General features: G+C 56.2%; 2 protein-coding genes across 2 annotated transcripts; one reads left to right on the plus strand and one right to left on the minus strand.

The window, feature by feature from the left end:
* Positions 1–1,210: 1,210 nt before the first annotated feature.
* On the plus strand, positions 1,211–9,361 carry ANKRD24 (ankyrin repeat domain 24). The gene is made up of 19 exons (XM_026041468.1): positions 1,211–1,279; positions 2,304–2,434; positions 2,592–2,680; positions 3,104–3,168; positions 3,309–3,366; positions 3,444–3,514; positions 3,752–3,858; positions 3,939–4,126; positions 4,667–4,695; positions 4,860–4,952; positions 5,607–5,711; positions 5,859–5,903; positions 6,063–6,161; positions 6,260–6,332; positions 6,488–6,609; positions 6,691–8,094; positions 8,677–8,814; positions 8,932–8,997; positions 9,182–9,361. The coding sequence occupies exons 1-19, from the start codon at positions 1,211–1,213 to the stop codon at positions 9,257–9,259; spliced, it is 3,030 nt and encodes a 1,009-aa protein (XP_025897253.1). The 3' UTR covers positions 9,260–9,361.
* Positions 9,362–11,767: 2,406 nt separating this feature from the next.
* LOC112949075 (tyrosine-protein kinase ZAP-70) lies at positions 11,768–22,575 on the minus strand. The gene is made up of 11 exons (XM_026041450.1): positions 22,174–22,575; positions 20,506–20,666; positions 19,724–19,862; positions 17,734–17,812; positions 17,001–17,041; positions 15,746–15,794; positions 15,269–15,443; positions 14,326–14,532; positions 13,855–14,047; positions 12,487–12,627; positions 11,768–11,884 (listed from the first exon to the last, which is right to left on the minus strand). Exons 1-11 carry the CDS (start codon positions 22,573–22,575, stop codon positions 11,768–11,770), a joined length of 1,704 nt encoding a protein of 567 aa, XP_025897235.1.
* Between the last annotated feature and the right edge of the window lie 410 nt (positions 22,576–22,985).

The following is a 22,985-nucleotide window of genomic DNA, read 5'->3' on the forward strand; positions in this document are numbered from 1 at the left end:
GGGGGCCGTGGGGACCTGTGGGGGCAGTGCTGAGTGTGTGGGCGCGGAGGCAGGACTGCGTTCCCAATGGACCCCTGGACGTGGGAAGGGAAGACGGCATCAAGGGATGGGAAATGTGTCCCCGGCGCTGGCCCGGGGCAGCCGGGAGGGCTGCCAGGTTTCTGGAGCCAGTGATCGGGTTCCCGCCGTGGAGATGGCGGGTCGACGCTTGTCAATAATTCAGTGCTGCCTCGCAAGCCCTGGACTCCCGCCATCCCGGGTGGTGGCAACCATGGCTGTCAGCCTGCTGGCGTGACGGCACCGTCCGCGATGCCCGTGGAGCTGTCGTAGGGAGGTGACTGTATTTTAGCTCCTCTGTTTTTGTGCAACTTAAAGCTCCGAGCATCCTCCTTTCCTCCTGGGGGCACCGGCAGCTGCTGCGCTCGGGGGTGCCCTTGTCATCCCTCTGTGCCCGGCTCCCTCGGGCACTGTGGGGCAGGGGAGGGCTGAGCAGCCTCCCGTGTCCTCCCGGCAACTGCCGGGGTCCTGGACCCTGTGCTGCAGCTCTGCCCACCCCCAGCCCGCCCCGACCTCCGGGCCGTAGCCTGTCTAGGTGCTGCCCGCTCATTTTGGATGGGGATTCCCACGTGATGTGTGCAGCACTGAGGATCTGAGGCAGCAGTACCCAGGGACAGATGCTTGGGAACAATTTGCGCTTTGGGGCTCCCTCCTTGAAGGGAGTCTCCAATCCTTGGGGATACAACCGTCCTCCTCGCCCTCCCCGAGGCCTGTGGGGAGAGCTGAGGTCTGTGCCTCCAGGACAGGATGGCAAGTCCTAATCCCCCTCCTTCAAGGGTCTAGGTGATAGGAAGATGCTCTGGCTCAGGGTCTGGGTGACAGGAGGGTGCTCCTGTCCTTGATTTGGGGGAGCACCCCAAGAGGGAGGGGTGATTCCTCCCATCACTTCCCAGTCCCTCCCGATCTAACGGGGACTAGCGCCTCGCAGTGCTTGGCAGCGCTGTGCTCGCTCCATCCATCTGCAGGGATGCAGGGATGCTGGAGCTCCTGGTGCTGAGGAGGGAGGGAAGGAGGGAGGGAAGGAGGGACAAGGCATGGATGGAGGCGGGCCCCAGCTCCCACTGCGGCAGGACGCGCCTGGCTCTGCTCCTGGAGCGAGCCGGGCTCTGCGGCGCCCTGGCCTGCCCTGGCTCGGGCGGGGGACCAGGGGTGCATGGCCACCCGCCGCCTGCTCCTCGACACCATGAAGCAGATCTGCCTCTGTGCCGCTGCCTCCTTCGCGGTATGTCCCTGCCCCCTGCAGGGGGGCCCCTTCTGGACCCCCATCCCTTTCCGTTCCCCTGCACTGCGCACGGACCCTCCAGCCCTCGCCTCCCGCGCGCCGGGCCCCTGCCGTCCCCTTGCCCGCGGTGTGGCTGCGGCCGCTACGAGCTGCTTTGTCCTTGCATGACTGCCGGGGAGGGAGCGGGGAGCGTCGCCCTGCCAGCCTGACCAGCTCCCTCGGGAGACTGCTTTCGTTTCTGACCCAGGACAGGGTCAGTGGGGGCTGCGAGGGGACAGGAGAGGGAGCCCTGGCACTGTCCTGGGCACGGCTCCGGGCTGGCAGTGGGCAGGACGCGAGCGGCTCCGAGAGGTCACATCCATTTCCTGCCTCTCGCGGCTGCAACCCAGCTCTGGTTTTGTGGCCGCGAGCTGGGGCGAGAACCCCGGGCTTCCCATGCTCTTCCCAGCCTTTCCCTGTCCTGTCCCGCAGCAGTTCCCTCCTGTGGCCACCATCCTGGGCAGGTGCAGGGGGTGTCTTTGTGCCCCCCATGTCCCTGGAGACTGGAGCCGTCCCCAGGGACCCGCTTTTGCTGTCCAGCTCTACACAGCAAGCCAGGGCTGCCCCAGCTCTGGCTCCATCTCCGGTGTCAGCAAAGCAGGGTGACCGTGGGGTTGGGATGGGGTGCGCAGCTGATGGGGAGAGCCTGGGCAGAGTTAGGGCAGTGGGGGCAGCGGAATGGCAGGATCAAGTCCCACAGCAGGGGTGATGGAGCAGCACGAGGTCATGCCAAAGTCACAGCCGGTCACAGCCTAGTCCATCCATAGTTAAATTCCGGGAGCTGAAAGCTCCCTGTCCTAAGCAGCTAAACCTTCCCGTTACTGATGGCACCTTGCAAAGGGGCTGGCTTGGCGATGGCTACCCCAGGGTATGGGAATGGGAAGGAAATAGCAGGGATGGGGATGGGGACACTAGCCCAGCCCAGCATCCCAGCTGCCCTCGGGGATCAAACATCTGTCATGGCCCTGTCTTGGCTTCATTGCAGAGCCAGGACTGGACCAAGAATGATGAGAAGCTCCTGCAAGCTGTGGACTACAATGATGCCGGGAGGGTGACCTCACTCCTCCTCCGCAAGGGCCTGGTTGCCACCAAGTTGGACTCAGAGGGCAAATCTGCGTGAGTGCTGTGTTGTATTCTCATGTCCCCCTGCCCGCCTCTGCACAGGGTGTGTGGTGCTTCAAACCTCTCTGCTCAAAGCTGGAATCACTGGATGCTCTATGGGGCTCTTCCGAGGTTGGGGACCAGGGGCTGATGGCCCTGGACCTTGCTGCAGGTTCCACTTGGCTGCCATGCGGGGGAACGTGGACTGCCTCGAAGCCATGCTGGCCCATGGTGTGGATGCCATGACCAAGGACAGTTCAGGTGAGGGCACTGCCGTGAGTGCAAAACCCCACTTTGGCCTCCCTGACTAACGCTATAGACCACCCGTGGCCCCTGGCGCTTCCCAGTGCTTCCAACCACATCAGCAGATGCTGAGACCACGAGGATGGAGGTGAGGACCTCACATGCTACAAAACCAGGTCCTGGAGAGATCCCCGCAACCAACAGGGACCCAGACACTAGTCTATGATGTTCCCAGAGGTCAGGACTGGGGCAGACTCGTTCCTGCCCAGGCCCAGCCCCTTCAGGGAGCCGGGCTCTCCCGGTGCCCCAACCATCCAGCAATCCTCCCCAGAGCCACCAAGGAACAGAGAGACGTGTGGATGTCTGTCTGTCCCCCGACTTGTCCATCTGCCACCACCTCCTCCATCGGACTCTAACCCATCTTTCTGTCCCTCTCCCCAGGTTACACTGCTCTGCACTTGGCATCCAAGCACGGCCATCCGCAATGTGTGAGCAAGCTGCTGCAGGTAACGGGGCCTGGGTACATGGTGCCATGAGGGTGGAGATGCTGCTCCACCACCAAGGAACCCAGAGCACCTCACAATCCAACTTGGGCGGTCCAGCTGGCTCTTCCCCATTCTCTGTTAAGCCAGGTTCTCTCCCTCAGGCTTCCTGCCCTGTGGACGTGCCTGACAACAGCGGCCGGACGGCACTGCACCATGCGGGTGAGTGGGGACAATGCCGGGACATCCTGCTCCTGTCCCCATGGGAGGCACTGCTCAGCCTCTGTCCTTCTCCCCAGCTATCAGTGGTTGTATCACATGCTCAGAGATACTCTGCGATTTCAAGGCTCCCTTGAACATCAAGGACAAAGTAAGCTCCCTGTGCCCAATATCTGCTCTTGTGTGGAGGCTGAGTCCTCCTGCAGTGATTAAGCTCCACCAGACAGGGGATGCTGCTGTGTAGATCAGCCAAGGGCTGGGCTGGGGCTGCCTCTGAAGCACGGCCACTGCTGGGGTGAGATGCAGCAGCTATCAGTTGGTGATACCTCGGGTTCCCGGGGTGCTGCTCTTCTTGCCCAGGATGGGCAAACACACTATCCTTGCCCAGGATGGCTTCACTCCCCTGATCCTCGCTGCCAAGATGAGCCACTCAGAGCTGTGCCAGTACCTGCTGCACCGTGGAGCGGCAATAAACAGCCGAGACCTGCAAGGGAGGTGAGTCCCTGCTGTGATGGGGACAGGGGACTGATGGAGGCGCCTAGAGCCCTTACCTCTTCTCTCACTGCCCCCTTCAGAACGGCCTTGATGTTGGCCTGCGAGAATGGCAGCGTGGAGACTGTGGAGGTGCTCGTCAACGCGGGCGCCCATGTGGCTGTGGTGGACTCCATGGGCCACGACGCGGCTCACTACAGCCTGGCCACGGGCAACGCTCTCATCCAGCATTTCCTGCAAGAGGCGGCGCAGCGCCGGTCCTGGGCCAGCGGTAAGGGGGGACTGCCCCACACACGTGTTTGCACCTCGCAGGGTGCTCTGAGGCAGGGGCCTTCAGGGCAGTCTTACCCATGGCTGGTCTGCGTATAGTCAGCCCTGATCAGGGCTTGGGGACACAAGCGCCCTTACCCCGTGCGCTTGGGGTGTTTTCAAGCATGCTGTCCCCAGCCGAGGGCTGGGAGGTTGTGCTGAGCTTGGATCTGCCCATTCCTGTGCTTTTATGCCCTCAGACACACACGTTTGCACATACGCTTGCAGGTGTGCGTGGGTAAGCATACATGTGTGCAGGTATGCATACATGTGTGCATGTGCAGACGCACATGCCTGTTCCCCTGGGGCTGCACATGGGTGTGCATCCCTGCAACTGCGTGTGTGGGAGACCTCCCTGTGTTGGTATGTGTCCCAGGTATGCACACGCATCCCCATGCATGCACATACATGCATGTATCCCTGTGAGTGAGCATCCCTGATGCGGCCACCCCTGGGAGCCTCTAACCTTTGTGTTTCTCATTCCTACCTTTCTTCCTGGCAGAAGAGGAGTCGACTGGGCAGACATCTCAGGTGAGGCCCTGCCTGGCCTCTCCTGGGGGCTGGCCTCCTTGCCTGGCCCTAGTGAGAGGAAGATGAGAGTTTGGATGCTGGTGGGGTGGGGTTAGTAAGGAGAGAGGCTAGTGTGGCTGTGAAATGTGAAATGTGAAATCTTCTCTGCCTTGATGTCTCCACAGGCATCGTCACCCAGCCAGTCCACAGGCAGGGAGAAGAGCAGCACCCCGAGGAAGAGGAAGGCCCCGCTGCCACCCACAGGCTCCTTGAGCCAGGTGAGAGATGGGGTCTCACCAGCAGAGCTGAGGGCATCTGAACCTGCGTCCTGGATCAGCCAGTGATTAGCTGAGGTAGCTTCTGTGGGTGCCACCCACCCTGGATTGTGCAAGGTGTCCCTCTGTGGTAGAGACACTCCCCAGCTCGTCTCAGGTCCCATGGAGGATTCATTTTTATCCCTGGGCTGGCTATGCAGCAGATGAGTCCCAGCCCCAGTGGGATGCCTAGAGCCACCCCTGCACAGAGGGGAAACTGAGGCATGAAGCAACAGCAAGACTGGGTATCACCCCCCCAACCCCTGTGCCCCTGCTGCCTGCAGAGCACTGGGCATCAGCCTGTTTCTACCCACCTTGTGGCCCTGAGCACCACCTTGTGGCTGCCTCTGTGGGCAGGGGCTGGGCCCAGGGCTCTGTGCCTGTGTGAGGAAGCTGGAGTCCATTGGAGTCTTTCCTTCTTTCTCTGGTGTCAAAGAGTGCCCCACAAACCCCAGAGCGGGGCTCACCCTTGGCAGGACGTGGTGCCAGGGCGGCTGCCACCAAGCCTGGCTGGGCTCAGCCTGCCCCCATCCAAATGGTGAGCGTGGCTGGGAGTGGGGCTGTGGCAGGGAAGGGCACGGGCCCATGATCTGGAGCGTCACTGCTGCTCACTTGCAGGAGGATAGGGATGCCTATGAGGAGATTGTGAGGCTGCGGCAGGAACGGGCCCAATTCTTGCACAAGATCAGGGGCTTGGAGCTACAGGAGAAGCAGAGACGAGAGGTACCGGCAAACCTTGTCATCCACGGGGCTTCCTGGGGCAAAATCTCACTGGCGTTGTGGGACAGATGCCACTACGTCCTCAGGGATGGAGAAGAGGGGAGGGATGGGGATGGTGGTTAACCCCATCATGTCTCTGTGTCCTGCTAGCGGGCAGAGCTGGATGAGGGCTCCATTCGCTCCATGGAGAAGCAGGTGAGCCCAGTGGGCAGTGCCCGACAAGGAGGTAACTGATGTTTATGGCTCTCTGAGGGGTCCCTACCCAGGCTGGTTTTGCCAGCATCAGCGTCTGGCACCTTACTGGGGTGTTGGGTTGTCATGAAGGAGCTCCCACACCTCCATTTGCCTCTTCAGATCCAGGAGCTGGAGCAGCGGCTGGCAGCACGCGATGGTGAGAAGCAGCGTCTGGGCAAGGAGGTGGAGGCTCTGCGAAGTCGCTTGTCCTCACTGGAGGTGGGAGCAGGCAGCACTGGCAGCACCGGCGCGCTGGGGAGGGGCTGTCTCCATGCCCAGGAGGTGCAGGGTGCTGACACCCATGGCTCTGTGCTCAGAATGAGAAGGAGAACACGAGCTATGACATCGAGACGCTGCAGGATGAAGAGGGAGAGCTGCTTGAGTTCCCAGGTAGGGCCACGCTGGCCCCTGAGGCCCCTGCAAGGACAGGTGTCTGCTGGGGCTGGGCATCCTTTGGGGAAGAGATATTTCATGGGGGGAATCTCCCTGGTACGGGACGATGCCTCTCTGGGACATGGCACCACGTGCTTTCTGTGTCCCTGCAGGGGCAGAGCTGCTGCTCTCCAAAAAGACGCTGAGCCCCTCGACTGAAGAGCTGCTAGCCACGCTGCAGGGCCAGGTGCATTCCCTCACCATGCAGAACAAGGAGCTGAGGGAGAAAATACAGGTAACATGTCCAGCCCACCTCTCTGTCCAGCCCACCTTGATCCCCCTCCACCCTCGGGTTGCCTCACTGTCCCTTTGGTAGATCCTGGAGAACTACGAGAGGGACGAGAGCGACCGGGCCACCTCGGGTGACTTTGTCCCCGTCGGCCTCTACAACTCCCTCAAGTGTGAACTGGAGCAGCTGAAGGAGCAGCACGCCGCGGCGCAGGCTGCCTTGCGCACCCTGCACGATGGCCAGCCCAAGGGCAAGGCTGTGCTGCCCAAGGCAGGCGGGCAGATGAAGAATGAGGATGAGGGGCAGATGCACACAAAGCAGGAAGACGTGAGCAAAGGCGGCATCCGCAGGGAGGCGAGCCCTGGGCGGGAGACGAGCAGCGCAGCCGGGGAGAGAAGCACTGTGGAGCAGCTCACCCAAGAGCTTAGCCAGACCCAAGGCAAGTACAAGGAGGCACTGGCTGAGGTGCAGGCACTGCGGGAGCAGATGCAGCTGGGCATCCTCTCGGTGGTGGAGCCCACTGAGGGTACCGGTGCTGAGCTGGCAGCAGCAAAGGCAGCGCTGCAGCAGGCCCGGGAGGCCTTGGAGCAGCGGGAGCAGTGGGTGAGGGAGCTGCAAAGCCGACTGGAAGCTCGCGAGGCAGCTGGTGGCCCCCGGGCCTGCTCCGAATCCGAGGACACCGTGGCCTCGCTGAGGGCGTCGCTGGAGGAGGCCTCACGGGAGAAGGAGGCCTTGAAGGAGCGCTGCGGCCAGGCGGAGGCAGCGGCGGAGGCCCTGCGCCGCAGCCTGGAGGCCAAGACGCGGGACTGGCAGGCAGCGGGCAGCCCTGAGCCAGAGGCTGGCGTGCTGGAGCGGCGCTTGGCCGAGCTGACGCAGCAGCACAGCGAAGTGATGGCCCAACTGGGGCAGCTGCGGGAGGCGCTGGACCGCAAGGAGGCTGAGTTGGCCGCCCTGCGGGAGCAGCTGGCTGCTCATCCTGTGGCCTGCCAGGAGCACGAGGAGGCCCTGGCGCGGCTGAAGCGGGCCCTGGCGGAGGCCGAGGGCCGCGTGTCACGCGACGAGCACGCCCGGGCCACCGGGGCACTGGAGGAGCAGGCACGGGCGCTGCGGGAGCGGGCAGCTCGGCTGAAGGCCGAGGCGGAAGCCAAGGGGCGCGAGGCTGCGCGGCTGGAGACCGAGCTGGCCAAGGCCCGGGAGGTGACAGTGCCGCGGGACGAGCACGAGGCGATGCAGGCCGGGCTGCGGGCGGAGCTGGCGGCGCTGGCGCAGCGCCTCAGCGACCTGGCGCGGCGGCACGAGAAGACCAGCGAGGAGGTGTTCCGCGTGCAGCGGCAGGCGCTCTTCATGAAGAGCGAGAAGCAGGCGGCCGAGGAGCGCCTGGCCGCCGTGCAAAAGCAGCTGGAGGAGGCACGGGCCGAGGCGCGGCGCCTCCAGGACCAGCACGGCCACGTCGAGGATTCGGCCCGGCTGGTCAGGGACAAGGACAGGAAGGTAGGGGCTGCGGAGGCCGCTGCGGCAGTCATGGTGCAGTGGGTGAGCTGAGTTTGCCGGATCTTGGCGCAAAGTTACGCAGGCGGCATGCACGCACAGGAAAGCCTGCGTGTACACGTGCGCTGCATGTGCACATGCACGTGCATGGATGCCTCGGTGCACATCCATCCACGTGCACGCTTGCACGCACAGTACCTCACGTGCACACACACATGCAAATATGCATGCTCAGTTCAATGCTCACACTTGCACGTACGTCCGCACACATTTGCATACATGCAAATGCTCACACGCAGGCCTCCCCCCTGCGCCTGCTGCCCTGGCCGTTTCCCTTTTTGCTTTCTAAGCTGAAACTGAAACCTTGGGGGAAGCTTGGAGGTGGCTGGGAGCCCCCCTGCTGTAGCCTTGCTGTGGCAGGGAGGTAGCGGGCACGGACGTGGAGATTTGCCCGGCAACCTTCCACGCAATAGGCAGGATTCCAGAAGTGGAATGGAATTCCAGGGATTCCAGGGGCGGAGACAGGGCAGGAGCAGGGGTGGGGGGCGGCGTCCCTGGGCCCCCCTAACCCCTCTGCACTGCCAGATCACTGAGCTCTCCAAAGAGGTCTTCAAGCTGAAGGAGGCCCTGAACGCCCTCCCCGAGCCCCGGGGTGCCCCACAGCTACCCCCCGACACTGCTGTGCTCCAGGCCAGGATCCAGACCCTGGAGACACAGCTGGCGGTGGGTATTGGCAGGGCAAGTGAAGCTGGGGGCACTGGTACCTGTGCCGGAGTGGGCTGGGAGTCCTCGGAGCTTCCAGCCCTGTGCTTGACCCACCTTACTCTTCCTGACTTGAAGGAGATGGAGACGCGGCACAGCAAGGTGGTCACGCTGTACCGGAGCCACCTGCTCTGTGCAGTGCAGGTGAGTTGGGCATGTCACCTTTAGGGGATGGGGACATGGCCCTGGGGGCCTGGGGACATGGCGAAAGGGACCAGTGTGCTGGCTGGGGGCATGCCAGGCTGGCCCATCCACCCCTCCTTGTGTGGGGGTTTGATCTGGGCACTTGTCCCTCCTCTGTCCCCTGTGATGTTCTCCCTGCCCCCAGGGCCACATGGATGAAGATGTGCAGAAGCTCCTGTGCCAGATCCTGAAGATGCAGCGACTGCAGGAGCAGGGCAGATGAGCTCCGGCCAAGCAGCCAGCACTGCGGCGCCCAGGGACACCGGCAGCAGCAGCAGCGGGGGGCAGGCTGAGGCTGAGCCCCCACAGCCAAACCGGCCCGCTGCTTCCCTCCTGCTGCTTGGGCACCTGCTGCTCGCACACGTTCCTCACGCTCGTCTGGGCCTGTGGCCAGCCCTGGAGGCCGGGCCGTTATGACAATGTCCTCACAACTCTGTGCACCTCAACACAGCAGCAATAAAGTATTTATAGGGGCGCAGCTCATCCTTTTGAGGGAAAAGGACAGGGATGGGGACAACTGGCATGAGGGCAAGGGTGCTCGGAGGTGCAGGTGAAGCCTGAGTGCAGGGTTTGGGCACAGCTCTGGTGGTGTCCCCAGCGGCGCTAGAACCCTTGGGAGAGGCCTGAGCCAGTCACAGGTGACACAGGGTGCCCTTGTGGGGTGACAGTGTGGGAAAGGTGGGAGACTCTCCTGGTTAGAGCCAGAAGGACCCGAGTCCCGCTCTCCCGCGGGCTGCCTGCAGGGCTGGGCGGCCACAGCTCCCCCGGGAGCTGCAGCCTTTCCCGTGGCCAGGCAGGGCTGCAACTTCCCCGGCCTCCCTGGGGACCGGCACCCGGCCGCGCTGCGCTCAGCACTGCCAGTGGCCCGGGGGGCACCGGAGGCTCTGGGGGTGCCTTGGTGGCACTGAGGTGGAGGAAATGCCCACGGTGCCTGGCTGGAGGCGCCCTGGTGATAGTCCACAAATTACTCCACCTCTGACTGCAGTTGTGTCCCAACAGAGAGCCTTGCTGTGCAGCGTTATGAGCAACTCAGAAGGGACAGGGAGCATCAGTTTTGCTACATACAGTGCCAGAATTAAATAAAAAGACACCACTTCCCCCCACCCTCTCATTTTCATTGCTCTTATGCAAGGCTCCAAGGATTAACTGCTCCATTACATCCCGAAGCATCCTCAAAGAGCTTTTCTTAGCAAGCTGCTGATGGACATTTCTTCAGAAGGCAACGTAAGGAGGGTACCCCAGAGCATGAGCTGCTCCTGGCAGTAAAAGCCTCATTAAGCTTCCACAGTGGACTCAGCTGAGCTGCTTGACCCCAGTCCTAGGCAGCAGGGCATGCCTGCAAGGGAACTCCACTGCCACAGGGAGATGAGTCCGCAGGTGGCCTCACGGGTGACTCGAGGAGTGTGGAGACCATAAATGAAGAAGACTCTAGATGAGGATGGGAAAACTGCAATAATTTCAATATTGTGGTATTTCAGTAGTTGAACTGCAGTAGTTCAATAGTCTAAGCCGTATGGTGATAAATAGAAATGTCATTTATTTATAGGGTGGCTGATTTTCAGACATGGAAAGCAAAACGTTTCAGGAGCACGGAGCGGCCAGCAGGGAACCAGGAGGTGGGCGATGGTTCCCGGCCAGGGCCTTCGGTGTTTGTGGCTCCTGGAGGGTGGCAGCACGGCGGTGCGGGGGTGACGGGCAGCGCGGCCCGTGCTGCACCCACAGGTGCTGGCGGGTGGCAGAAGGACAAGGTGGCAGCTGAGGCTCCTCACCCGCGTTGCTGCAATCCCCGCCAGCGGAGCACGGGGGCACGCAGGGACCCCTGCTCCTGTGTCCCAGCACACGCCAACCTCACCTGACACGTGGTATTGGTGGTTTCCTGGGAAATGATCGTTTTTCAGGGGATCTGGAGAAATCCCGGTGTGCTGGAGCCAGTACAGTTCGTCCTTAGTAAGCCTGGTAGGCATTAAGCACTGCCGTCCTGAGCTGAGGTTTTGGAGCTGGGTAGGAAGGAACTGCAGTGCAGCTCTGCACTGTCCTGCGTGGGGCAGGTAAGTCATTGCCAGCTCTTCCTATGCGATGCTTTGGTTGAGTTCCCCTGTGCCTTGTGGCAGAGCCAAGTTTTGGGAACTGCTTGAGAAACAAAACTGGCATAAGAGATTAAAGCAGAAATTTGCAAAGAGCCTCTCCAGGTCCCACTGGCACTTGTTGAAACAAGTTCAGCAGAGCACGTGTTGAGAAGCAGAGAAGAAAGCTCAGTGAAGAGCTGCCTTTGGCTTGGCCTCTGCCTCTGACCCGTTTTCTGTCTTGGTAGCAATACTGTAGTAGTAGGAGCGGATTGTGTTTTCCACGGAGAAGAACCCTGGACGTTCTTCCCATCTGCGAGGGAAAAAGGAAAAAAAAAAAAAGCATATGGAGACATCAGAAAGGACAAAATTGTCTGGTGCACAAGGGAGAAGATACCAAGCATAGATGAACCTAGGAAAGAACAGCTTCTCTGTTGTATCAGGGCTCAGATAAGGAACTGAGACTTCTTCTGGGATGGAAAGGGACACAGGCAGGGAGGCTCGGACGTGTTCCAAGGCTGCTGCAGGCAAAAGGAGGGGAATGATATTAAAGAAAGAAGTATGTCATTCATTAGGCCTGGTGAATGAGACCAGGGCAGGAGATGCCATTTGCTTTAGATTGCAGCGCAGTGGACATGACACTCAGCAGAGAGGAGCTGGGGAAAGCCTCACCTGTAGATCCAGCACTGCTGCATGAGGGCGTACATCTCTGCCGGGCAGTCCATGGGGCAGTCCATGCGCTTGCCTTGCTCTATGAAACTGATGACCTCGGGGCCTTTCATTTTCTAGGGCAGGATCAAGGGGGAAAAGGTTTTAGTGGACATTGGTGCAGCAAGAGGGTGGGAGGAGAGAGATTAGACTGGTCTTCTAACAGGCACTGCGCTGGTACCAGGTTGTGCTTAGAGCTGTGTGCAGCACACCCCGGATCTTTAACCCAGGCAACCAACAGCGATGTCCAACTTGGCCTCCAACCTCCTCCTCCCCAGCCTGGGAAGAGCAGTGGTTGAGCAACAGTCTAGTCAGTTCAGTGAGTGGAAGGATCACATGCAAGATGTGCTTTGAATCATACCCAAATGAATTCCTGTTTTTGTTCCTGATTTTGTTTTCTGATTCTTCTTGCGATGAACACAAAGCCACGGGATCCAAGCAGTCTAATTAGCTGCTTTCATAAAATAGAAGTGAGTCGCTCTCCTTTCACCTCTGTCCAAGAGTGAGAGGACCCACTCAAGGAACAAGAAATGGACATTGCAGTGTACATCAGCTCTTCGGAGGGCGGGAGTCTACACTCAGACATCCATCTGTGGTGGATTGCTCCAACTCCCAAGCCATGAGCCAAAGTGCAACTATTTTTCCTCACTCTGCTCCTGCTCTTCCGTGTGTGCCTTACCTTATACGGTTTCTGCCCATAACTGAAGGCCTCCCACATGGTCACACCGTAACTCCATACATCACTCTTGCTGGAAAACTTGTGATAGAGGATGCACTCCGGGGCATACCATTTCAAGGGCCACTTTCCTGCTGTCCTGGCCTGCAGGCAAGCAAGGAAGAATGTTTTTACCCTGAGATGGATCGCGACACAACAGTGTGCTCTGTTAAAATCTGCTTTGCTAAATGCTTTGATCAAAAGCAATCACTCGGTATTGCATGAGAATAATAGGCAAAATTCAGTACAAATGACTAAGAGAACCTTATAATGAAATAACCTCTCTGTCAGACAGGGACTCGATCCCTGAGCTGTTGTATTTCTTTTCAAGGATTCATAAATAAATCTGAACTATTTGAATCTGGACCTGAATCTATCTGGACTTGAATCTAGACTGGGATTAAATTCATCACAATTTCAAAGGAGAGATACTAGGTAAGAACCTGTAATTTGCTGTAAGGAATTGGATCTCCGAGTGAATCTGGTGAGGGGATAAAATCCTCTGGTATGTGAGAGAAGGGGATCTGCATGTCAGTTGGAATAGATAAGAATGAACCCTAAATGAATTTCTGTGTGTGCCCCAGATGAAGCATCCTTCTCTCCAACTGCCAGTGAACATTTTGGGACACGTTTTCTGGCTGTGGACTTCAGAACTTGATCCAAATTGCAGCCTTCCCCCATAAGAGCATGGACGTATTTAGCTGGAGCCCCTCCTGCCCGCAGTGTGCAGCTCAGGGCCAGCTCACGGCTCTGCCCGGCCTCCCCTCAGCCGCTTCCAGGCATTCCTGGCTCGGGAGCATGGCAGCTCCTGCCCACTGAAGTCAGAAACCAGCCGGCATGTGCCCCAGCTGAGCGCTGAGGACAGGAGCTCCTCCAGGAGCAGAGGTGGCTGCAGGTGCAGAGTCCAGAGCTGCCTTGGCCATCCTTGGGCAAAGGGTGCCCTCCTGTGGTACCCACCTCTCCACTGGCACCCTGAGAGCCACCCGGGGAGCAGCCCGGCCCTGCGTAACCTGCAGACGAGCGGAAGCATCAACCCTGACTCATTCAAAGCTGCCTGTTCTTCGCTGCTCTCGCTCCTCTCCAGTCTCCTCTCTCACGTCATTCCGGTGAAGAGCACCCACCTCACTGCCTTTGTGCCGGTTTTAGTTTCTTCCTCGCCTCCGTGTTCTGCTGGAGCTTTGCAAAGCCCCTTTTGAAGTCAGAACAGTGAGGACAGCCAGAATATGATAAAGTCATGCAGCAGGGTTCCCAGGAATCGCTCAGAGCCACTATCCCTGGGAGTCTCACCAGGAAGGCCCTTTCTCTTGGATCTTTTGCTGTGCTTCCACTTACCTTGTAATAGCTGTCATCCGCTCCAAGAGCCTTGGAGAGCCCAAAATCACTGATCTTGGCATAATGCTGGTTGACCAGCAGGACATTTCTGGCTGCCAGATCCCTATGGACAAAGTTTTTTTCCTCCAAGTACTTCATCCCCATGGACACTTGATGCATCAGCTCCACAATATTGCTGACTGCGATCTCATCTCTGGGGAGGACAGGAGGACAATGCAGTCATGAAACTGTTGGACAGCAGGGACCTGTCATTACTCTGCACACCACAGCCCCCTTTGAAGTTTCTTGCTGCAAGAGAGAGTCATAGACATCTCTGCTGCAGATGCAGCAGTCCCTATTACCTCACATGAAAAGAAATCACCTTTTGCTGTTATTAGCCTCCCTCCACATACAAAACCAGGCTCCCTTGACAGCAAAGAGTATGATGAGAAGCACAGAGAATCAGACAGCCGTGCTTGTTTTAGTACTCACTTCTTGGAAGCCAAGAACTTGTTGAGAGGCCCTCCAGAAGCCATCTCCATCACAAGCATCAGGGACTCTGCCTCGCAGACCCCAATCATGCGGACAATGTAGGGGTTGTCCAGTTGGTGCATGATCTGGGCTTCCTTCATCATTTCATCCTTCACTGTTTTTTCGTTGTTGCTCTTCAGGACCTTTATGGCCACGTCAATCTGCTTCCTGCATGGGGGGCAAGAGGAACACACATGGGAGGAATTAAGACACAGTTGACTCATGCATCACAACCAGGAATGGAAACAACCTCTCTGTGATGCTGTTTCATCTCTCAACTGCAATCTCATTAGTCTGTGCTGGTACAGAGCTGCCTTTCCCAGTCATCCCAGATCTACTAGAAGGCTAAAGAAAAGAAGAAACACGCAGAAAAATGAGGAAATCGTATCTCCTCACCCTGATTGATGTAAGCTAGGATTTGCCATCTTAAAGCATGTCTTTAAGACGTGCTTAAAGATCACTAAGATCTAATCACACTATGATCACATTAAGATCAGCATCATCATTTTACAAGGGGGAAACTGAAGCACAAAGTGGATAAAAGCCATCTTCATGGTCTCACGGAAGGCTGGTGGTGGAGCCGAGTATCACACATCTCAATCTTTTTCTTTTCCCTGACATGGATGGAAGTGACCTCAGAAACGTGGACTTGTTCCGAGCCTAGCAAGTGCCTCCAAAAATGGCATATGGTGCCATGAAGCTTGCTGTGCAGATGACATCTGAGGGCCCTGGGGTTGTCACTGAAGGTCAGTGGAAAGCAGCTGTTGACTTTCTAATGTCTCTTTTATGCCTCTGCTCCATTATCACTCTAGAATTTATCAAACTAAAAAGTGTATGACTGGGGGCATCACTAAGCTCAGCCTGAAACACCCTCTTCCTCTGCCTGCTTCAGGGCAGCACTCACTTTCTCATCTTGTAAACTCCTTTCTTGACGCAGCCGAAGTTTCCTGCACCCAGTTCTACTTCATCCATCATCAGGTGGTCCCTCTTCAGGAAGAGTTTCTTATCCTTCAGTTCCTCGGGGTCGCTGTAAGGGCTCTCATACACGCTGGTATCCATTGGCAGCAGGCGTGACTTTCCTGCACGTTCCCGAAAGATAGAATGATTTATATTATAAGTGAGGTACCCTTCTCCTGTCCCTCCTCACATCATTGATTGGGAAGATCTTCTCTAGCCTTTTGACCAATTCTCATTCACGTTCCAGGGTTTAAACTTCTCTTTTATAGCCTGTGGCCTCTTCTGCTTACAGCTGGGGCATTCAGGGTGGAAAAAGTATTTGAAGCTCTGTGGCTTCTGTGGCCTCCCCATGTCCTATCTTACAGCTTGGCTGATGGTGCCCACCCCTGACCTGCACTGTTGGAAGGTTTTCAGAGGTGCTCACCTATAGGCTCTGGCGTGTATCCATCTGCATTCAGAGTCCCAACCTGCCTCTGGAAAAGACACAGGGGTGAAAAGCTTAGTGCAAACAAGGCCGTACAAGTGCAGTGACTGTTCCAGCTCGGAATGGGGGAAGAGAGGGACTAGGACAGTGCAGCCAAGCTGAGTCCCAGCTGGTGACCTCCACTAATGGCCTTTGCAGGCGCCGAGGTCTGCAGGCCATACCGAGGGCGCGGGACGTCAGGGTGCTTTTGGGATGATTTCTCCCTTCTCGGCTGACGTGTACCCCCGGCTGCAACTCCATAGGCAGGATGTGGCCTGAGAGGGAGCACCCACCACCCTCTGTAACTGCATCTAGGAGCAGTGCAGAGCAAAGCAGCGAGTGGTCTGCGTTTAGCCCGGCACTGAGGGCGCGCGCCCATGGCTGCATTTGCTCTGTCCCCCTTGTGCTTCCCCCACCTTAAAGCCTCCTGCAGCAGCTGGAGCCAAGTTTCTGCAGCCCGTTTGGAGATGGTGAGCAAAGGGGAGGCAGGGCACGACTCAGGGTGCCGATGGCACGCCGGGCTCCCCACGCACAGTGCAGGGCGGCTCTGTGAGCAAACGCAGACACTGCATCCACTGTGAGGGAGCCCAAAGCAGAGCCACACAGCTGTGACTGCAGCATGGCACACGTGTCCAGCACAGCTCTGCACTGCTGTGCTGCTTGCAGCACCTCACAGTGACATGGTTGCTTCTGGAAGGTTGTGAAAGCAGTCTGAGAAGCTGGGCAAATTAGGCGGGTCTTGATTCAGCCCCTGCTCGGCTTTGGGATGGGCTTCTTGTTGAGCTCAAACCAGCTAGTTTCAACACTGCTTTGCACTCGCAGTGGGGGCTGAGTACAGACATACCCAGAGGCCAGGGACACGGGGGGAGCACAAGGACCCGACCAGCAGCAAGACTAAGTGTTCCCAGAATCCAAGCAAGTCTTCCTGGCTCCTGCCTGGCAAGGAGGGCAGAGAGGAGAGGGTGCCCCGAGGACAGGCCTACATGTTGCAAGAAGCATAATACGAGTGGAAACCACTTCCAGCTCTGATAGTAGCAGTGTCCAGCTATTCCTCATCCCCATCCAAGCTGGAAAGGGGACAACATTGCACCTGTCCTTAATGTATTCCACTCAGATTATTCCCTTTCCACCAGGACAGAATTTGGTCAGCAAGCTTGAAATGTAATTACATGAAACCACTGAGATGCCACTAGAAAGGAGCTTCCCCAAAACTTACAGACATGGAGGGGTGCGTTGGTGGAACCGGTGCTGCAGAAGCTGAGTCAGGAAAGAGACAATGTTAGTTACTGCTTGTGCCTCAAGCAGGATCAGAGCATTAGTCCCTGGAAGACATGGCTCCGATTCCCACCCACGCAAACCCTCCTTTTCATCACTTTAGCCCTAGAAGGTGTAAGAATATGCATGGATTTGGACATTAATTTTGGATTTGGACTGGCCTTCGGCAGAGGCTCAGGCTTGCGGGAGGGCCCTGTATTCTCTGATGGTCCCAAAGCAGGGACTAGCTGAGTCCTTGGGGTCCAAAGGCAGGCACTGAAGAGAGATCTGTGACACTCAGGCCCAGTTTGCCAGGCCCAACCTAATGCTTAGTTTTGGGTGTTTGGCTTGAGAGACCCATGAGGAGACAGATTTGTGGGATTCTTTGGTTCCTGTTGTCAAAAAAGCAACTCATTTTTAGGAGCAGTATGTTTGGCAGCAGACACCCCTTACCACTTTGCAGCAATGATTCCCAGCTCCGTTGCTATCTTTTGGCCCCCCTAAGCCAGCGGGATGATTTGCCTGGGCTACCAGAACTGAGACCCCACCACTCCTGCTGATTGTGGAGCCTTCACTGTCAGATTTGAGCAAGAAGATTAGATTCAGTGAAGGAAATTTGTGTGGATGCACCTCAAATTAACCCCTCTTGGACACTGAACCAAGGCCACGGATGTCACTCACAACTGCCAACTCACCTGGCACATTGGGGTTGGGACAGCTTTCCTTCAGGTAGAATATCAGCCCATCAGGTTTGAGCTTTAAGTATTCCACCAACTGGGAAAGGAATCAGAGGAAAGGGGAATTATTGAAAGGAGAAAATCGTCTTTTTTTTTTTTTTTTTTTTCTTTTTTGCAAGCAACATTTGTGTCTTATGGTAGTGTCTTCTCCGAGCTTATGGCAGACAGGACCTCAGATTTGTCCCTCTCTCCTATCGCTTCACACAGAGCTAGTGTTTACGTAGAGCAAGTGTTTACATAGCTCAATATCTGCCAGAGCTAGGAAGAATTCGGCATGTTAAACAGGAAGCAAAGACAAAAGAAAAGTTCCCCAATAGTAGAGCGAGTTAGGACATTTCCAGTGCAATTTCACTATTAACACATGCAGAAAATTTTTAAAGACATGCTATGCCCAGTAAAGCCTGACAGAGAAGCCTTTTGCTTCCCTGGAGGAATCCCAGGGCTTGCTCTGTGGATCCAGACAATTTTTCATTGCAGTTCCCTCAGATTCAGGCACACCAGGACCTTGGATCTGGATGGAGACTACCACACCACCCCTAGGCACCAGACTGCACAGTCTTTCTCTTCTCCTCTCATGTGCTCTCCGAAACTGGATGCCTGGCAATGCTCCCTTTTCAAAGAAAATGCTCCAAAATCTTTGTTTTCATTCAAAGTCAGAGTGAAAACAGTCTTGGGAGTTTTCAGAACTCAGCAAAACAGGTACCGCCCTCCAGACAGCTCTGCCCGGGAGGACACGTTCTCTGGAGCAGCTCCAAGAGGGAGATGACCCTGGTGCTCTCCACGGGGGAGAATACAAAAGYGCAGAGCAGACAGGGAGGGGAGCGTGGCACATCTGCCATTCAGGGAGCTCCGGGGCCCTGTGCGCTGTCAGGAGGGCCCTGCTTGTACCAGGGTGTTGAGCCCTTGGCTGGGGTGCTGAGACTCTCATCAACCAGGTCACGTTCCCCCCAAACCTGCCTCATCCCGCCCTGGGGTGATGGGACTGCTGGCAAATCATGGCCACCTTCTGCCTCTGAACATTGCCCCTGAAGCCTCTGACCCTTTGGGGTGGCRGGATGTGTCCTGGGGGATTGATTCTTTGGTCTTGTAAAGCTTTTGGCAGTTGGCTCCAATAGTGCCTCCCCTATTCTACGCACAGTATAAAGCTAAGAAAGGAGAGCGCCAGTCCGCCTGCTCCATGGGAAAGACACCAGGCTAGTGTTAGACCTGACTGTAGAGATAAGCTGYTATTTCAGAGCAGCTATGATATGCTAGGCTTAGGTCTACACAGCTAGGAGTGCACGCTGCTGCACAGAGACGCGTGCAATGAGGTGAGCTGACACGTAGCCGGATCCAGAGGATATAAGGGTCTCCTGGAATGGGCTAAACAGTATATGTATGATCTTAAAGTCTTTAAAGCTTCAGATAGCCTTTCATGTGTGCCAATGCATGGGCAGCTCTATCCGAGGTAAAGCTCCCTTACCCAGCTAGGATCATGGAATCACAGAATCACAGAATGGTTRAGGTTGGAAGGGACCTCAGAGGTCATCTAGTCCAACCCCCCTGCTCACGCAGGGTCACCCAGAGCACGGGGCACWGGCTGCGTCCAAGCGGGTTTTAAAGATCTCCAGAGAAGGAGACTCCACAACCTCCCTGGGCAGCCTGTTCYAGGGCTCTGGTACCCTCACTGTCAAGAAATGTTTCCTTAAGTTCCTGGGGAACTTTTGGTGCCTCAGCTTGTGGCCGTTTCCTCTAGTCCTGTTGCTGGCCACCACTGAAACGAGGCCACCCCATCCTCCTCACTGCCTCCCTTGAGGTGTCTAGAGACACTTCTCAGGTCCCCCCTCAGCCTTCTCTTCTCCAGGCTGACCAGGCCCAGCTCTCCCAGCCTTTGCTCATAGGGCAGATGTTCCAGGCCCCTGATCATCCTCGTGGATGCCCGTGGGGTCGGCATCCCGCAGTATGTTACCTGCCAGAGCGTGTCGAACTTGGTTCCCTCAGGGATGGAGTACTTCCCGGACTTGTCCTGGTCTATGCGATAGTGATACACCGTTTTGCCATAGACAAGTGAGAGAGCGTAGGTACCRTTTTCCCTTCTTTCTCTTAGCCTGGTAGGAAGGACAACTATTAAAAGCAGTTCTACTTTTCTTTTTCTCTTAAGTTTTTGTGGCTACAGAGTGGCAAGGCACTGGGTGGACACTTGCTACAGTGTCCCTGGACCTCACTTTTATTGTCACTTTCCTCTGCCTAGATGAACATGGATCATCTGAATACTCTTCCTCTTCCCCATCATCTGCAGCTAATTGCTTCTTTCCCTAACTCATTTAGGAGATAATTAAGGGCTGTCTCACCTCTTCAAAAACACCTGAGTAGAGTCCTTACTCTAGCAGAGCAAATGATTTCTCATGGGTTTGGCCAGCCATACAGTGTTCCTATTTCAGTGTGAAATGTCTTCTCCCACTGAACACTATGTCTCATATCATCCTTTGCATTAGCAAGCACCCTTAATACAAACATCTGAACATGAGAGACGTGTAAAGCTCAAGATTGGCTTTCCTTGGAGACCACATGCTATTTGGGGRGTAACAGGGTTGAGACCCTCTTGTTCAAAGGCTGTAACTACAGTCTGACAGTATCCAGCTAAACCTCTTCTGAAGAACCCTCACAGGAAACAAAACTAGAGGGTAGTGAAGGGAAGGAGATGGTGGTGCTCCCAGGCATCATGGCATCTCCAGGGTTTTGCTTACTCACAGAAATTTCCCATCAGGTTGGGCTCCAGAGTAGAGCCTCCGTTCAGCCTCGTCCCGGGCGATGTTAGCGTGATACCAGGGCATCCTCTCATGGGCCGTGGTGGCGATGAGTTTCTCTACCTGCGGAGCCTGACTTATAATGGCCTGTTCAAGTGCATCCCCCTGGAAGAAGAGGAGAAATCAGACCCTCTGCAGCTCTGCTGTGGTTGTTGCATGGCTTTCATATGATTTTTTTGTGCGTTTTTTCTCTTTGGCAGATGGCACAGGAAGCTTAGGAGATCTCATAATTGAACTGTCGGTGACTTTAATTATGCCTTTAGGAATAGCGGCCTGAATTCTGTTCTGCTGAAAAGCAGAATTGCTCATGTATCTAAATTGGTCTCATGCCTTGTATGCATCTGCAGAGCATTGACTTGCTGATGAGGGAAGAGAAAAATCATTATGTTCCTATGGGCGTTCTTAGCATCGTTTGAAACATCATGTCTTTCAACCTTGCATTCATGGGAGACAATCACAGAATCACAGAATGCTTAAGGTTGGAAGGGACCTCAGAGGTCATCTAGTTCAACCCCCCTGCTCACGCAGGGTCACCTAGAACATGTGGCACAGGGCTGCATCCAAGCGGGTTTTAAAGATCTCCAAAGAAGGAGACTCTTCTCCTCTCAAAGAAGGAGAAGGATCCCGTTCTGGTGCCTCTGCCTTCCTGTCTGCTCTCTGTCCTCATACACTAGAACCTGTCAGGAGCCGTGCAATCTGGAAGTTATGTGGGTGGGATACCGAAAACTATTTTTACTGGCCCCAAACATCTTATCAACAGTTGCTTTTTTCTCATTTSCCAGTAGATGGCAATGTCCCTTACATCACCTACGAGCATTCACAAATCTGCTTCCATGGACACAACCTATAGATATCATCTTGGCAAGCACCTTTGGTCTAAAATTGGCCAAATTGAAAGATCTTTCTGAGAGAGGATCCATAAGGAGCCTGCATGAGCTGTCTTTCTGAAAGGGACACAGACGTGACTGAGTAGCTGCTGTTGAGGTGACCGTAGAGGGAAATTAATTCTGTGGCTGCCGATGTGACTATTTTCAGAGTTTGTATCATTATTTATTACAGTGTACAACCGAGTGTGGATATTTCTGTAGGTATTTTTAAATTTAAATATCAGGCCTGGTCCRGTACCTCAGTCAAAACCTCAACTGCTTTCAAACAGTGAGGAAAACCTGAGCAAGAGTTTGAGTCTGTTTTCTGTGTAGCTCCAACAGGCCATCGCGGAGCYGCGGATGCTGCTGTGCAGAGCAGTGCTCTAAGTGCAGTGTGTGTCTAGTGAGCTGCAGAGAAGCAACTGGCCCACGGGGAGATGCCCGTGCAAGGGCTGCCGTGAACTGTCCTGCCCTGCCTGCAGACACAGCGCTAATTGTTACGAGAACGAGCCTGCAAGCTTAGGAAGATGTTCCGACCTGCTTCGGAAGACAAAACTGCAAAAATGTGAGAGACTGAGGACTCCTCCAAATGTGAGCAGCCTCTGGGAAGAAGGACATTGCTCTAGTGTAACACCACCGTGGTTTAGTAGAAGAGGAGGAAAAGAGAGGCAGGAGGGATGAAGATCAGCAGTCCCCCAGGGAGTTCCTCTCGCACAGACCCCACCAGCATGGGCAATGGCCAGTACCTCCAGCTTCCACGTCTGCCGCACATACTCGCGCACCATATTGTCCCTCATGCTGTCGAAGACGCCGGGCTGGGGCTCCACGCCGCTGGGCCGGTTGCAGGGCTTGCGGAGGGCGCAGCAGAGCCCGTCGGCGTCCTTCGAGTAGAACTCGCAGAGCTCCTCGGGCCCGCAGTGCGCCTTGCCGCCCGCGATGGCGTAGGTGCCGTTCATGTGGCGCTCGATGGAGTAGTGGTAGAACTGCAGGTTGCAGACCACGGAGAGGACGTAGCCGCCGAGGCTGCGCAGGCACTGCCGCAGCAGGAAGAGCCCGTCCGACATGCCGGCCAGCTTGAGGTGCTCCTCRGCCTCCGCGCGGGCGATGCTGCCATAGTAGAAGGGCAGGTGGGCTGCGGCGTCGGGCATCTCTGCGCGCTGGCGGGCACTGCGCGCGGCGGCTCTCGTGCTGCGCCTGAGAGAGAGAAGCAGAGGGTTTCCCCGAGCCCGGATACTACAAAGAGACTCAAATGAACATTTCGGGAATTCAGGCTTTTCTATCTAGAAGTTCTTCAGCTCTCAATTGTCACTTTCTAACGTAACCTCACAGAGATGTGTATTCCTGGCCAGGGAAGCCCCGACGGAGATGCCTGGATGGGGCCCGGAACTGAGCCAGAAAGCATATTCAGAAAGCCAGCAGACATTGATTTAAAGTTCTCAAGCAACAAGGCATCCACCAAACCCACAGTGGGTTGTTCCAATGGTTAACTACTTTCATAATAAAAATGTGCTTCTTGCATCCCTCCCAAAGTTCTCTAGCTCCAATTTCCTTCCATTTT

Source organism: Nothoprocta perdicaria, unplaced genomic scaffold (assembly GCF_003342845.1).
Source record: "Nothoprocta perdicaria isolate Ctin4 unplaced genomic scaffold, notPer1 scaffold_286, whole genome shotgun sequence".
Classification (NCBI taxonomy): Eukaryota; Metazoa; Chordata; class Aves; order Tinamiformes; family Tinamidae; genus Nothoprocta; species Nothoprocta perdicaria.